The sequence below is a fragment of the Osmerus mordax genome, chromosome 10, assembly GCF_038355195.1.
Source record: "Osmerus mordax isolate fOsmMor3 chromosome 10, fOsmMor3.pri, whole genome shotgun sequence".
Lineage (NCBI taxonomy): Eukaryota > Metazoa > Chordata > Actinopteri > Osmeriformes > Osmeridae > Osmerus > Osmerus mordax.
In genome coordinates this window covers 5,809,611-5,826,870 of record NC_090059.1, presented here as the reverse complement: position 1 = coordinate 5,826,870, position 17,260 = coordinate 5,809,611, and the positions used below count along the sequence as shown (strand labels likewise).

At 42.4% G+C, this 17,260-nt stretch overlaps 1 protein-coding gene across 5 annotated transcripts in view; it reads left to right on the top strand.

The window, feature by feature from the left end:
* The window catches only part of vti1a (vesicle transport through interaction with t-SNAREs 1A), a 127,436-nt gene that overhangs the window by 76,691 nt on the left and 33,485 nt on the right, over nucleotides 1–17,260 (top strand). For 2 of the 5 annotated variants that reach the window (XM_067245202.1, XM_067245199.1), the window contains 2 exons: nucleotides 4,612–4,682; nucleotides 7,930–7,991. In XM_067245202.1, the coding sequence (XP_067101303.1) occupies nucleotides 4,612–4,682; nucleotides 7,930–7,991 (133 nt within the window). Of the gene's footprint in view, nucleotides 1–4,611; nucleotides 4,683–7,929; nucleotides 8,004–8,392; nucleotides 10,931–17,260 lie in introns of those variants that run through there. The other 3 variants (XM_067245205.1, XM_067245204.1, XM_067245203.1) reach the window with 2 other exon arrangements.

Below are 17,260 nucleotides of genomic sequence, written 5' to 3'. Positions count from 1 at the left end.
GAGGGAAGGGAAGTAGCTCCTGAATGGTGGCTTTGACTTGTTGTTCGGCACTGTAGAATGGTAGAGCCTGGGCCCCAGTGTTGAAAGCAACTAGATGTTAACCCTTTGGTCACTACCCTCCACTGAAGTTATGTCGCTTCCCACTGAATTGATGTGTAAAAGACTACTGGCAGGAATTGGAAAAAGTAGAATAAGTGATTACTTAAGTAGGATACCTGTGTCTCCTTTCTGTCAACGGTATGAGGCACTGTGCAGCACAGTACAGTATGTGGAGACTAACCAAACACCATTAACCCACTCAGGGTTTAAAATTGCGACCATTTTGGGCATATGCTCCCAAAACTGTTCCTGTGCGACCTCAAAATATATTTTTGAGCAGTTGTACGAATGCAAATAATCGTTATGGTGCAACCTGTTTTAATTTCTTACAAAACGCTAGCTAATTAGTCTGCTACACAGTACGTGCCTGCTGTGAGCTGATATAGTGATTGGTCCAACGTCCTATCCAACGTTCCATAATCAATTAAACGTCATCTTTACGTTCTAAACCTTAATGCTGATTTTTGAGTGGTTAATATTAGCCATCAGTCATTCCTTTTCAATGTGCTCTGTTGTCACTTGACAAGGAGGTAACTAGCACAAAAAATATATATATTTCTTAAGTCTCAAGTATTAGTCGTGATACTCACGCATTTCAACCCTTTCTCACATTCTCGCGCAACACCTTGTGTTTCTCACGCTGAGAAGGGATAACGTGCCGCTAAAATGCTCCTAACTTTTCAAACCTTTTCTATCATCCTGTTTTCTTAATATGTTCATAAAAAAAAAAGTTATTTTACGGTTAATTCTAACCTACGAGGGGTGAAAAGATAAGTGAAATCAAGTCTCTGCCGTGATAGTGTGATTATAATGTAATGGAGTAAAAGCCTTGTTAAATGGACCTTTGGGGATGTGGATCTTCAGCGAGTGAGACAGAGCAAGGCCTTAGAGCCGGGGTCATTTAAATTCTTAATAGCTGCTTAAACGGGATTGGAATATATTAAATACTAATGAGCAACAAGTACAAACCATCGGCATGAACAGGAAAATTGTTTCTTCCCCATGCTTTGGCCATCCTTGGTTTAAAGGAAGTAACTTTAAAAAAGCTACTTACAGTAGAAGGAGCAAACGTATTTACTTCTTGTTTGGTTAAAGTCTCATCATTTAAATTTTTGAGTGACAATAAATATTATTTAGCGGTACAGTAATGGAAATTTAAAATATGAAAATTCCAAGGCACTCTGAAAACAATTAAAATGCCTGTCATGTTAAACCTTACACAAACTCTGACCCGTTTCGGCATCAACTTCATCAGGGAATCAAACAGATCTCATGGATCTCATCCTAGTGGTTTTCCACCAATAGGAATCTCTATTGGTGGAATCTAGTAATGATGAAGTACAGTAATAATGGTTAGTTATAATGATTAATGATTAGTGGCACAGGAAGATTAATTCCAACTTTAAATAGTCAAAATGCAAGTGTATTTGAAATCAACTTCTGCTAACGCTGTTTGGGTAGCCAATCTTATCATTGATGGTCTATAAATGCTCAATAAATATTTAACATTTGACATGTTAAATTAATGATCACCTTAACCAAAAAAAAAATATTGTTAAATCAATATGCTGGGGACCATTTAAATAAAAGTGTTAGATTTAGCTTAAACAAACAAAAATGAAACAGAAGCCGGCAATGATCTTTGATGTTAGATTTATTACTCGACTGTGAGAGGTAACTGTAAGCGATGGCATCTGTACGTTTTCTTTAGCACACAAACTTTCAAGAAGCACGACAGATCAGCTGTTGCAGTGAATATGTCATATCAATGTCAAAATAACATACAAATTTTGAGGGAAATCCTTATTTTCCCCTTGCTTTCTAGATGGAATGCCAAGGGAGGAGACTGTTATTAGAGAGAACCCATCTTTCATCCTCCTCCACAGTCTCTTTGTTTATTTTTATAGAAGGCCATACTGAACATTTCTAAACTACTCTCCATGCAACAAGAATCCCCTTTGCACGTAAGAGATGGGGAAAACATATTGACATAACATGGAAATTGACTGAAGTGGTAATGCATGGCAGGACAAACGACTCTAACAAAAGTGCAAGTGAGAAAAAGAGAGGAATACTGAATATAACGAAAGTGAAGGAAGAAAAGGAGAAGGTCATCCCTATCTCCCCTTTACCTCCCTGGGGAGGGTGGAGGAGGTGGGCAGTGTGTACACAGCTAATGGTGCAATGAGAAGGAGAATGAACAGGGGTGGGGTATGGGAATGGGGAAGGAAGTGGAGATGGGCCAGGGAGTAGTGTGTTGGTTGGGGTGGGGGGTCTTAATGGGGACATCCATTTGCGGTCACATAGCTACGGGTAATGTTAATCTCTGAGCTGCTGCGGCCTGTACCCACTGAATCCAGAGGCTGTAATGTGTTTGTCAGGCCGAGGAACACTTTATCATTCCTGCGATGGATTTTACATGACAGCACACCATACAGGGCCTTCGCAAGGACGATAATACCCAGTGTTTCCCCTACCATTATTTAAGGGGGGCACCCTGCCCCCCCCCCCCCCCCCCCTGGAAGGTCAAGTTCATAAAAATAAAAAAATAGCGCACAATCACAAAATAAGTCATTTAGGTTACTTTTCTTATAAAACATGTCTATAGATTGCTCTTTTATTAAACAAACTAAATGGCCTTATGTTATTTATCTTATTTAGATGACGGCATGTAATTTCTGTCTCTACATGGTCGCCGTCCATGATACCAAACGTTGCCTTTAAAAGGACAGTGCTTTCTGCACTACTGTTGCTAGTGTCATAGTAAACGTATTCGAATAGCTTTGATGTGAAGCTTTAACTGTGTTGACATATTGGATAATACTCAAATTCTTATGTAAAAGACTCAACTACGCCCCATTCTTAGCTACTGAAAGGTGACTGTCCACCAATACTGGTTTTCACTTCCTGGTTTTGTGTGTTAATGTGTTTCTGTATCACCAGTGTGGACTTAATGACCCTGCGTTCTCGAAGTCCTTACACTAAGGGTCGGACTGGGGTACCTATTCTTCCCCACTTTGGCATCATACATCTTCTCTCACAGCCTATACTTCTTCAGTAAGCATGCTCTCTGGTTTCCTTTTATGGCACAAGCCGTAGTGACTTTGCTTATACAGTTTTTGTCATCTAATTTGTAAAAGAAAAAAAAAAGGAGCGCATCTCGGACAGAGATGGATAGGTGCGCTCTGTCGTCTTTTAACGGAAGGTTTCCGCTACACCTCCGTTCCTGTTTATCCCTTGTTCTTTTTTGATGGGGACCGGAAAGGGGCATGTATTATTATGGTTATTAATACCTGCTCTCAGTCTTTTAATCTGGCCTATTTGTCACATGTGACTGTCTCACTACACTCTTTAATCTGGGTATTCTTCACTCTGTCTCGTCCCTGATTAGATATTAATGAAGGCAGGAAGAGACATATTTGGAGTGTGCATGAGCGATGGAACAACTGAAGGGAAGAGGAAGAGGGAGGGGAGCGTCACTCATTCAATGGAGCTCTCTCCTTCTGTCTCACTCTCTCTCTCTCTCTCTCTCTCTCTCTCTCTCTCTCTCTCTCTCTCTCTCTCTCTCTCTCTCTCTCTCTCTCTCTGTCTATGTCTCTCTGTCTCTTGTTTAGCTGCCAGATGTAGCCCATTTTTTAGGCGTTCCCCCCAAACAGGCGCACAGCACGTGGGCCCTTTGGTGTTCCGCACCTGTGTAGTGTAATACAGTCAGCAGTGCGTTGTTTACTCCCGTTTGTTTGGTGCTTTTGAAAGCCTGTCTTTGATCCGCGCCAAGATTCGTCTTTTTTTTATCATTTTTTTCCTTTCCTCCCCTCACCTTATTTTTAACACTAATGTAGTATCATCTTACGTTAATGGCAGTGGTGGGATATTTGTTTATTTGGTAAGTGTTTTTTGTTTGTTTTCTCTCTCCCCCCCCCCCTCTAACCCAAGGGACTGGGGGAATGACAGTGACCACTGACAAGCTTGTCACTTGTCTTGTTGAAGATGTTTTGAACATGTGCGTTAATGTGTTTACACCAACAACTGATGAACAGCATTTATAAAAAAAAGTCTTATGAATATTGCCTCAGCTCAATGCAGCCTTCAATCTATGCTGCTATATTGTAGTGGTGCATGGGGCAAGGAAAAGCATCTGTCGCCTTGTTAGTTGGCGAGTCCTACAACGTCTTGTACAATTACGCAAGGGCAACTTGATTAAGCACTACTCAAACCATGTATTTAGATCAGTTTGGGTTTATAGAAACCCTGAAAAGGTTAATTGTTAATGAATTGGCACAAAGGTATAAACAGAAAAGAAAATACTTAAGAAATGAACTTCTGAATGACAATAAACAGAAAAACGCATAGATAAAAAATGAAACTAGTTAGGTGAATTTTGCATACCAAAATAATCACTTGACTAATATCCCATTATAGCAATTTCCCAAAAGTGATTGAAAGATCACTTTTGGGAAGATGCAAACTTATATTCTTATTCTTGTTCACAAACTTATTTCCTTTCTGTTACAGAACAAGTGGGCCAAGAGATCCTGGCTAACTTAAATACTGACCGTGAAAAGATTCAGAGAGCCAGAGAGAGGGTAAGACCCATACACACGCCAACACATCTACACCGGACATGAACCCTCATGATCTAACAAGTGTTTACATGGCAGTTCCAAAGGGACAGGCAGATTAATGGCTGGCACATAACAAACCCTTTGTAGCCAAGTAGGGACATTCAGCATGAAAGCTTTATCTGTCCCAGGCAGTGATGTGATGGCTGATGTCAGATTGGTCAAGTAGGATACACATGCATACTTTAGTACACACAGTTTACATGATCACACATGCTCAAAGACACACACATATCAGCACATATCAGTACTCTCTGATTGAATACATATTTAAGGTAAATCAGTTTATATTTGAACACTACATGGACAGACAGAAACAAACACTTTTTACTCTCTTTATCTCCAAGGCTGTATCTTAACGCTGTCCTCAAAATCACTCTTTACCTTCCACCCCACACCTTTCTCCATCACCTCCCTTGCCTACTTTGTGTCCTCGTCACCAACCTTGCTTGCCTGCCAACATGTCAGCCAGACAGTCAGACAGGCAGGAAGAGAGAGAGTGCTGGAGATAGGGCCAGCACAGTCAGGGGGCCCCGGTTCGTATGGCCTCCTCGACGGAGGATGCTTAAAGATCACAACATGGCAGTGCGCCTCACAGCCGATTTCAAAGAAAATCAAACAGCTCCTTTCAAAAAGGTCTGCCGTCTGCGGAGAATAGTCATCCCTCGCTCCTCTTCCCATGAGCCAGCAAAGCCCCCCCCTCTCCCACACAACCTCTCCCTTCCAAGACAGTTTGTGGGGCAAAAAGAAGAAAGAGGTCAAGGAGGAGGATAACAAGATGTGAAGACACAGGATGGAAGGATCATTGAATGCCTTTGCATATTTTGTATTTATTTATTAAAACTGAGAAAGGAGGAATATGAGGGCAAATGTTAAGAGACATCATTGGGTATGTGGGATGGCACAGTATTAAACTGTGGTCCAGTGGCACTATCAGAACTAAAACATTTTTAAACCACATATCCACGCATTCATTTGTCATTTTCTCAAAATGTTAGACAGAGGCAATGAGTGAATGAGGGAGGGAGGTAGTGATAGAGAGAAAGAAAGTACTGTATGAAAATAAATATCTCTGAATGTAGGATTTTGGTCCGGGGAAGATCCAGGCTAGAGAGAGACGTCAGGCAGCTGTGGGGCTAGTGTCAGAGCTTGTGCCCAATCCACATCCAAACCACATCTGTCCCTGAATCTGGTATCCAGCATCTCCCCAACACAGTCTGCTAGACTGAGAGAGAGACAGAGAGAAAGAGAGAGAGCTGGAAAAAGAGGGAGGTGGGAGAGAGGGGAAAGAGACATTGGTATAGATTGGAACATGGATTGATGGTTAGAAACAGAGAGAGAGAGGGGGAAATGGAGTGAGATACGCAGGGGAAAGGGGGAGAGAAAGAGGAAGGGAAAATATGGGATATGTTAAACTAAATCACACTCTGGCCATCTCTAAACAATGCAGTTTATTAAAATAGAGAGATGGGGGAGGAAGGAACATAAATAAAGATGCATGGAAAAAGAAAGAAAAGGATTGGAGAGAGAGACAGACAGACTGGGAAAAGGCCCCTCATCAGAAATATGACTACAGCTAGAATTTAGTGGCTGTTCTTTTACTGCACTGTCATTATTTTCAGTGTGTGAGTGTGTGTGTGTGTGTGTGCATACACACACACACACTCACATTCATGCACCTATTCTACACAAGTAGATAGAAGTATCTTCGTGAGAGTAAAAACAATACTCAAGCATCTAAAAAGTAAAAGACAGGAAGTACTGTAGCCGAGTCATTTCAACCTTCAAGTCTGACAAGCAACAGGCAACACCAATGGATTTAGAGGAATATTGAAAACAATTATTTCAATGCCTGCCCTCATAATGTAAAATACAGACGTAAAATAGATACTGTGGTGTGAAAAAGTTTTTGCCCCCTTCCAGATTTCTGATTTTTTTGCATGTTTGCTGAGCAAAAAGAACATTAAGGCTCGTCTCATTTTTGCCAGAAAACATCTTGATGATCCCCAAGACTTTTGGGTAAATACTCTATGGAGTGACGAGTCAAAATTGAACTTTTTGGAAAGTGTGTGTGTCCCATTACATCTGGCGTAAAAGAAACAAAGCATTTCAGAAAAAGAACATCATACCAACAGTAAAATATGGTGGTGGTAGTGTGATGGTCTGGGGCTGTTTTGCTGCTTCAGGACCTGGAAGACTTGCTGTGATAAATGGAACCATGAATTCTGCTGTCCACCAAATCCATTCTACTTCAATCCTGAAGTAGAATGTCCGGCCATCTGTTTGTGACCTCAAGCTGAAGCGAACTTGGGTTCTGCAGCAGGACAATGATCCAAAACACACCAGCAAGTCCACCTCTGAATGGCTGAAGAAAAACAAAATGAAGACTTTGGAGTGGCCTAGTCAAAGTCCGACCTGAATCCTATTGAGATGCTGTGGCATGACCTTAAAAAGGCAGTTCATGCTCGAAAACCCTCCAATGTGGCTGAATACAACAATTCTGCAAAGATGTGGGCCAAAATTCCTCTGCAGCGCTGTACAAGACTCATTGCAAGTTATCGCAAACGCTTGATTGCAGTTGTTGCTGTTAAGGGTGGCCCAACCAGTTATTAGGTTGTAAGGGGCAATCACTTTTTCACACAGGGCGATGTAGGTTTGGATTTTGTTTGTCCCTTAATAATAAAAACCTTCATTTAATAACTGAAGTTTGTGTTTACGTGTGTTATCTTTGCCTTATATTAAAATGTGTTTGATGATCTGAAACATTTAAATGTGACAAACATGCAAAAATCTGGAAGGAGGCAAAAACATTTTCACACCACTGTATGTGTATGTATGATGATGTGTGATGGGGGGTCAGATGGCTGAGCGGTTAGGGAGTCGGGCTATTAATCAGAAGGTTGTTGGTTCGATTCTCGGCCGTGCCAAATGACGTTGTGTCCTTGGGCAAGGCACTTCATCCTACTTGCCTCGGGGAGAATGTCCCTGTACTTACTGTAAATCGCTCTGGATTAGAGTGTCTGCTAAATGACTAAATGTAAATGTCATGCTTTAAAACAAAGTTACTTCGTAATCTGGATTTTCAGTGGTGAGAGTTATGTGTTCGTTTCTGTGCCATATTATTGATTTTCTCAGCCTCGTGTTCTCTCATGTATTGCATCCTTGTAAGCTGTAGTCACCTTGGCTTTCCTTTCTGTGTCTCCTCCATCAGCTGAGGGAGACAGATGCCAACCTAGGCAAGAGTTCCCGTATCCTGACAGGCATGCTGAGAAGGTAAGAGGCCAGGTAGGGATCCTGCTTCTACTGCACCTCTAAAGATGTTTCTTCACCTGTGATCAGTCCGTCCTACCACCTCCTAATGCTAGACTGGTGCTGTGGTTGCATGTAGGCCCTCATTGTCCATACATTACATCTTTCATCGTCAAATCGATGTTGTTTTACCTGTGATACTGGCTCATTGTTCACATTCTCCCTCAATTGCCCGGCTGTGGTTAGGGCCCTGCTAGAGACTGGGTGATCATCTGTACTCACTCTTTATCATTTAGATTCTAGTTTGTTAAATTTGCATCATTGTCTTTGTGAGAAGGGTTGCTATTTGAACTGGCAGGAACAGCACTGTCTGTGTTGTTTGATATGCTTTTCTCCTTCCTCCTCTGCTGTATTTATTTTTACAGAAATGAACCTACCACCCGCTCAACCTGACCAACTTTGCTTTCTTTGCTTCGTTCTTTGTCATCTTTGCACATGCACTTGCACATAGACAATATGCATATTCACTCAAAGCATAGGAACAACTTCCCCTACTTTCTTACCCTAATACACACACACTTCCTTCCTTTCAAAAGCAGACAAACATCCCCCTCCCTCCCTCTCTACCCTGCTTTCTTCTTAAACACACAATTGCAAAACACACCCACACACAGACTAATGTCTTGTCACATCTCCATTTTATAAAATGCCTCTGTGGCTCTGCCCCTGAACCGTGACGGCACGGTTTTGTTTCACTCTTCCCTTTTATTTTTTTTCCTCTATTGCCTCGTGTGGTTTTTGATTAAGAGTAATATGTAAATGACACTGGCCTAATGTAAAATCCCAGGGTCAGGAAGGAAGTGCCAATTGAAATAGATGCTTCAGTGCCCATAGACAATTTGGGGCAGGCGTGCAGGGCCCCTCACGCTGCTATGGAGGAGGCCCAGGGCAGCCTGTGACGCCGACTGTAACCAATATTTCTGCATATGTCTCCATTTTGTCAAGTCTGATTAGAGAGGGTGGTGGGACCGGGGGGGGGGACGGGGGGCTCAGCTCGCCCGGTGTCACCCAGGAGCTGTCCAGACATCATTCATCATCCCTCATCCTGTCTCCACTCCTCCCACCCCCCTCTCCTCCATGGGCTCCAAAGTAAATAACACACACTTATTTCAATATTATCATATTAATGTTAAAGTTCAGCTGTCACCTAATGGGAAGACTTAATCAAATGTAGCATTTTAAGAGCTCTGCGCCTGTCAAGCCCACGTCCCCCCCATCTCTCCTCTCCACCCTCTTTCTTGTACATCGTCTCCACTGGTTAGCAGGCTCAAATCAGGATTTATGAGGGCTTTCCGAAGGGGCTTGACTCGTAGTTTCTTCTCAACCACCTCTCTGCCTGATAAAGCACCCTTGTTCCTCATTTTATAGAAATACCCACCCAAACATACCCTTTTCTTGTTAAAGGAGTTTTTCTTTGAAGATGCATGTTGGTTTTTCATTTTACTAGTCATGTCTAACCAGGGAAAAGGAAAGAGACACTTTTTTTTCTTATTATATCTCAGATTAGGCCTACTTTCAGACAATTCTTCAGCATATTATTTGCTTCCATAGGTTTCACAGATTTATTGCGCATTTGTATTAGATGTCATAGCAATTGTTGTTATTTTATGGGGTTGTCTCCTTTGGCTTTACACTTGTCACCGTTTTGTGTCTTTAGCATTTTAAAGTGTCCCAGTATTGTAACATGTTATAGTATCATCATGCAAGCAAATTAAACTGAAAGGTTAACCTCTTGTACTGGATACAGCAACTTTGGCAGCTTTTTTATCCATGGATTTTCTTAATGTTTCTCTGTACTAAAAGTTCAATATAGAGTATATTAGTCCCAAATAAGATGGCTGGCTGTTGTATGAATTGGAACTGTGTATAATTCCTTGGAGTATTTTGTATCTTTGTCACGTAAAAAAGATACAGGTATAGTTGAAAACTAGCTACTTGCACACTAGGTAAACAACATGTGTCCGCCAGTATGGTTAGGGTGATATGGTGATACTACCAAGTAAATAAAAAATACAAAGCGTGAAATACTTCAAGTACTGGAAACATTTCAGATACTTGGAACTCCCATCTAATATCTGTCATGGGTCATATCTATTCTGGATATCACTCCAGCTGAGTATCAAGTACACTTTATTACTCCACCTTCTTTGGTTCAAGGAAACTAATTAACGGAAAGTCTTTGGAAACCAAGCGCGTTCTAAAAATCCTCTAGACCAATATCTTGAGTGGTCGTTGGATACGTAGGGCAGTGTCGACCACAGAGTTTAGTGTGAATGGGATTGGCTTAAATAGACACCTACATAGACAGTGAGTTGAAAGTTGAATTACCTGTGTCCCATACACCACCCCTCTGCATGACACACCCCGCACAATGCCACTACTTCTCAATTACTCAGCGAATGTCGTCTGATGCGCTTCAGCTCAGAGTAAATTATTCATACAAATCATCTGAAGTCCTGAGGGTTTTAATTATATTGTCATGGTCATGGTGATCTCATTAACTTTTAATGGGAACGCCTGTTAAAGGAAATCATAATGTTATTAAAAAGTAATAATATCAATGATACTTATCTGGAGTGAAGCAGTTTGACATTTTATGATGCACAATTAAAATGCTTGCTTTTTCACCGTGATTTCAGCAGTGTGCTGCGGTGATTCTTTTGTAACAAAAACCTTCAAGGGAATAAAGAATAGTTGTACAAGAGGTATGCAGCAACTATGACACCTCAGTGAAGGATCTCGTCAGAAAAAATCAATAATTTATACTCTGACTCCTGGTTAAAACCTATCCTTTTTAAAAGTGGACAAATATGCCTTGCATATCATGTAAGTGAAAGTGCTTGATTTATTGTACAGCAAGTCTCTCCAGTGTAATTAAAAGCTAGACCTTGGAGGGGGGGAAATAAAAGGATCTCTTTTCAACACATCAGATGTGGCGGCTCTTTGTTCCTTAGTCAGGGCGAAAGCAGTGTGTGTGTCTGCCTGTGTGTAGTATTTTGTGCGGCTGTGAAAGGGTGGGGGGGGGGGGCTGTTTTACACAGTCCTACATTGAAGAGGTAGTGTGGGGTGTCCAAGCCATGTCCGATTGAGGAGCTCCAGGAATCCTGCGATGTCCTTCGTCACGTCTGTGGCCACAGCGTTACTCTATGACCCTTTTGACACAAAATGACCCCCACAACTTTTCTTGCACCAGTGAAATGGAACCAGCGTTGGCAGAGCAAGCTTTCCTGCTGCTGCTACACCCCATTCATGTCAAGCTTCTGCAGGCTCCCGGTCAGGAGAGCTTGGGATGCTGCTCCAGACCCAGTTATGACCACTGGGGGTTCTGAAGGAGGTGGGGTTCTTGGAAGAAGGAGGGGGTGGGGGCGGTCTGTTCTCGCTGGCGGCTGATCCTGCATGCAGGTGGTCGAGTCAGTCGCCAGGCAGATCAAAAAGTCAAACCCCCGGGTGGACCTCCCTTTGAAATGGGAATGGGCCGAGATATCAGACAGAAAGCGTAAGCAAGCCCGGCCGCAAAAGGACTCCATATTGATGATGGGGGGGCTGGCAGCAGCGGGGCTGGCTGAGGTGGCAGGACTGGGCACCTCCAGGAGGACCTCCAGAGGAGGGAACCGCATTGACTCTCAACACTGATTAAGAGATCCGACCCAGGCTCAGGACGGAAGGTTTGCTACCCGCCACTGTTAGTTAACTTCCCTTTGCTTTCACAGAAATAACCTTAATAGGGCTAGCATAGCTTGACCAGTCGTGCTAACTCAGCCTGGGTATTGCACTAGGACACAGACTAATACTGACAATGTTTGTCTTACACCAAAGCTACTACTTCTGTTTTTTGTGTTTTGAGATTTGTGTTTTGTGGACAAGTTCATTTCATAAGGTGTATCATTGTAGATATAACCTTACATAACCCTCACTGTGGCAATTTGTCCCTATTGTCGTGTTTGTAACATTCTCTCAATTAAAGCCAAGGCAGTTGGCCTGGCCTATTTCCCTTTTGATTTAGTGGAAAACGGGTTGCTATAGGGCTGTTTAAAGGAAAAAAAATGTGTGGCTGTGTTCACTTGTTTGCCAATCCCAATAAACCGACATTTGCAAACAATGTCAGACGGGAGTAGATCAAAGTCTGAAGCCTTAGAAAAAGCGTCTAGAATACGGTGGCTCTGATGTCCTCAAGATCTCCTAATTTAGCCCTTTTTCTAGTATTGGCTGAGTCTCTCTCTCTCTCACACACACAGTTTGAAATATTAACTATATGATATGTAGGTCATATAATTAATGGAATTCAGAAGACACCAGTGGGCTGTGGTGGGATGCAAATGGATGCGAGTCTTAGGGGCCCTCTTGAAGTCTTGTTGTGAAGTTGAACAAAAAGATTTGATATTATTTTTAATTGAAGCTGAAAGACAGAACAAATTATAGTTCTTCTCTCTTTTTTTCACCCAGTCAGTCTTTTTTTGTTGTATTTATCTGGTACGCCTTTTTCTCAAACAGCGGAGGAAAAGCTTTATTAGGATGCTGGTACCAGGGGAGGGAGAGGTTTGGGTGGAGCTTTCAAGGGGTGCTTTCTCCCACTTGTGCACTCCAACACACATTTATACAGACACACATTACACATGGACATACACACTCCTACACTTTCTCTTTTTTTTCTCTCTCTCACACACCATTTTACATTTTGGGTTGTGTGATGGCCCGTCTATTGAGTTTTTACTCACCTGTGTCACCTGTATCCCAGAATGATAACTGGAAAGAAGAGTTAGGGCCTTTTGAAGTAGTCATAGAATTGATTTCCTACATCAAATCAGCATATTGTAGAACTTCTAACATATAGTTTGACACTAATAGGTTGTTCGACACCAAATGATGGGATGTCAGAAAATATCCAAACAAGTGCTTCCATGTCAAAGTTGAATCATGCAAGTGCTTGCCACCCAGCTATACTGCAACACTGTTCATCAAACAGTGACACATTTATAGGACTCAGAAATGTTGAGTAGTGGCCGGGGTACACAGTGAAACTTTCACGCAACTTGTTTGACCGCTACCAGAAGCACTTAAAAAATAATCCCCCCCCCCCCCCCCCCCCCCAAAAAAAAAAGTATTGTGCAATGTTTATTTCACAAATTTTGCTAACTAGATTGATGATTTTTCCTTTTGTTGAATGCTATTGTTTTTTCTCGCTAGATGTTATCAAGTGGAAAGTGTCATCGAAGCTACATTTGCTTCTTTGTATGTTATTTTGTATACTTTTCTCACTGGATAAAATCTATTTGAATATCTTTACTAACTTTTGCATTTGGTGGCTGTAAACTAGTTCCACAACTGTTGTGGCTGAATTTTATACCGGTTTCAAGTGGGTTGCAGAAGGCTTTACACGATACAATTCAACTGCAACTTAGTTTCGACTAAGGTTGCTTGAAAGGTTTCCCTGTGTAAAGCCATCCTATGCGTTTAACGGTGTTTTGCAATAAAAAAAGAATAACAATAAGTGCTAGCCACAGCTTCATGTTCCCTGTCCCATGAGTTGGTTCCCTACCCATGGATCAACCTCTCTGATCTGTTATCGATGTTAAGGCTGAAAATTATATGTTCTACATTTGTACTTCATTTGTCTCTCAATTGATTCAGCCTGGCATGATATCCCCCTCTTTATTTGCTAGTGCATCCCCCTCTGGGTCAGCCCTATCTGCACACTCTGTGAACTCTCCACGTTCAGTTCTGTGGCTTTCTCTGGCAAATGTTCAACTAAAACATGAATTGTGTCTGGGTGCTCTCTCTCTCTTTCTTTCCCTCTCGCCAGTTCCTAATGGAGGCATCTAGTTTTTGTGTTTGTGCGTGCGTGCCTTCATGCGTGTCTTTGCATGTACATCAATGCACTGTACTATAGGGGATGCATTGGTACTATAGGGATGGAATTGTTAAAGCTTAGTGCCAAGAGCCTAGTGGACAGTTACGTGTGACAGAGCTGGCATCTGTGGATTGTGGAGCAGATTGAGAACCAAGTAGAGTAGAGATGGGTTTCGTGGCTGGCTTAAACAAATAGGTTGATCTAAGAGATCTAGAAATGTCTGACCATTGACAACTACTGGTGTGACTAATGGTGTGTTACCAAACCCAGATATAAATCAATGTTATTTCAGCCATAATAACATATGGATGCTTGACAGTTTGTTGAAACCCATTTTTCCCGCTGTATAAATGTATACAAATGCTTAAATCGGGTACACATGTATTTGTTTGATAGGGTTAGTCCTATATGAGATTCACAGTAGTCCTGTTTAGAATAGTTTTGGGGAAATTGTCTTCTCTAATATTGTACTTTAATCATCAAGAATTTTAGTTTACTTTTTTCTGTAAGACAGATCTTCCGCCACATGTGTTATTGTATTTTCAGGCTGTGTGAGGAAATAGCAGGATTGTTTGTACATGTGTGTGTATGTATTTGTGCATGTGTCTGTGTGTGTGAATGTGTGGCTTTGGCTACTGCTGGGACAATGACAGGGTGCGCCTTAGCCTCATTAGCAATTGCTCCAGAGCCAAACAAGCACAAGTAACACCCCTTTCCCCCTCTCTCTCTGCCTGTTACTCTTTCTCTCTCTCTCTCTCTCTCTCTCTCTCTCTCTCTCTCTCTCTCTCTCTCTCTCTCTCTCTCTCTCTCTCTCTCTCTCTCTCTCTCTCTCTCTCTCTCTCTCTCTCTCTCTCTCTCTCTCTCTCTCTCTCTCTCTCATCCACTCTGTCTCTCTCTCTCTCTCATCCACTCTGTCTCTTACTCACTGTCTCTGCTCTCAAACTCTCCCTCCACTATGCAATTTTACTCATACTTTTTTTTCCTCCACCTCACCCATTATAGATTGCTGATGGGATGCTTTTAAAGAAAGAAGACACAAACAAGTCTGGTTTTAGAGAAGACAGAGGTTGACAAGGGCAAATCCATGCAGTTTTTTCTATTATCTATCTATCTATTCCTCTATCTATTGAGGAATAAAACTGATATTTCCTCAACTGAATTTTTTGGACCAAACCTAAGACATGCAAAGATGGTGTTACGGAATGACTGTTCATTATCGACCCACCTAATTGTGTGTATATAGAGTCATGAGTACATGTTGCGTGACCCAGTGTCTAATCAAATATGCCACCTACAGCTCAGTAAGAAATCCTCTACCTCAACTTTTATTTACCCTGTTACCCACCACACTATCCACACAGTTTTTTGCAGGAGAGGCTTTGCTCTCTTACATTTCCGAAGCCCAGTGGGTCAACCTCGTATGACATTGGGGTGGGGTGTGTTTGCCCCTTCTTGTTTCTTCTACTTCCACTACCACTTCCTGCTTGAGCTCCCCCCCTCCCCCTTTCCGACAGGCCGTCGTTCAGACAAGTTGACTGGAGATCTGTGGCGCTCTCCCCCCTTGAAGTGGCTCCAGGTGTCACTCCAAGGGTACCCGCCCTGTTTGATCTGCCTGTCGGGCTGCCGCGCCCTCTGGTTCCCAGTCAGAGGAGAAAAGACGTGCCCATCCAAAAAGTTCCCCCACTACTTTTGAGTGATGGAGTGAAGGAATGAGAGAGGGAGGATTGGTGGTGGCACCAGTATTTGCAGTGATCAGTGGCAGTTGAATCCAACCCTACTCTGCTCACTAAGTGTAGCCAACGTGAAAGGACCGAGTCTTCTCTCCATGAGAGAACACGTTGAGGTGGACAAACCACCAACAAACCACAAAACAACAAGTCGATAAAGAAACATAAAACAGGGCAACAAACTGATGCCATGATCTCAGTCAGAGACGTCTTAGGAACAACAAAAAACCCACACTCTGAAACATCTTACATGCTGTCCAAAGGAAGTCCCTGCTCACCCCACGAAATGAAAGAGAAGCTTTGCCAACAGAGGGGCAGATAAAACTAAACAGAGTAATGTTCTGCGGATATCAGTATGCACACAGATGCCTCTCATTCTTTTTCTTGATTGTTTTGTTTCCTTCATCCCTCCTTACTTTCCTCCTACTATGTTTGCTGAAATTACAGGTGAGTTCACAGTCTGCGGTGGGTCTCTATTTGTCTGGGAAAACAGGATGGGAATTTGTTTTAACTTTTTTTTTTCTCCGAGTCGCCTTGCTGTTTGTAGAGCCCACTCTCCCTTTGTGTGCCCCGTGATAACTTATTCAGCACGGGCCATTCATCCAGGGGTTGAGAGCAGGCGTCCGTCAAGATGGAAATAATGAGTCGAAGACGGCACGGAGAAGCTCCCTCGCTCTGCCTGGGTCGCATCCAACCCCCAACCCCCACCACCACCACCACCATTATCAGCCGTTTTAAATAGATAATAGGGGGCCTTCTTCTGGACATTTTGAAGCAATTAGAACCGATCACACTGCCTCTACCCTGACTGTCTTCCCTCCCAGCATGCCATTGTGCATACGTCTGGGCCGCTCACAACAGCTGCCTGGAAGAATGCAGAATGCCACCGCAGTGGTGGATTTCGGCATGTGTGTGTGTGTGGAAGAAGATAAATTGACTGTCTCTTCCCATATTCCAGCACCATGGAGACCCATGCCCACTTGTTGCTTGTGGGGCCGCATGCCACGTAAGGTCATGCCAGGCGTAGATGCATGGCAGTGCCATGCCAAGTTGCAGTGGGGGTTCTGTAACATTGGCTGCCAGGATGGTACGGGTCTGCCTTTCCTTCAGACGGGCAGTCTCATCTCAAAGTAAACAATGTAAATCCACTTGTAACTTTCAGATGCCACATATGCATACATTTCTTCAGATTGTGTGCCACATGCAGTTCGATTCACTTCAATGGTGGAAGCATGGGAAATACGCCAGCAAGAATCCGATGGCACAGATATTTTGAATCACCATTTACTTGTTTTCATAATGTTTTGTGCACTTGTTCAAATGGCGTGGATTTTAAGATAAAGTGAATAGATGAATGGCCCATCTTTGTACGTTGAAGTACATTGGAGTACACACTAAGGTTAATTACTTTCCTCCATTGAGGAGGATTTGTGTAGTTTTGTGCAGACAAAACAAAAAAAAATATACACAGTACAAAATCACTTTTGATGTTTGGTTTGCATCTGAAGCAGTGATAAAGCTTGGGCTTTGCTGCTGTTGTTGTCTCTCTGATCTCTCCTTGGTTGGGTATAGGAGCTTGAAATATTTACGAATGCTGAAATTTGATTTTTCTGTTCTTATACTCTTCTTTTTTATCCTGTCAATCACATTCCCCTTTT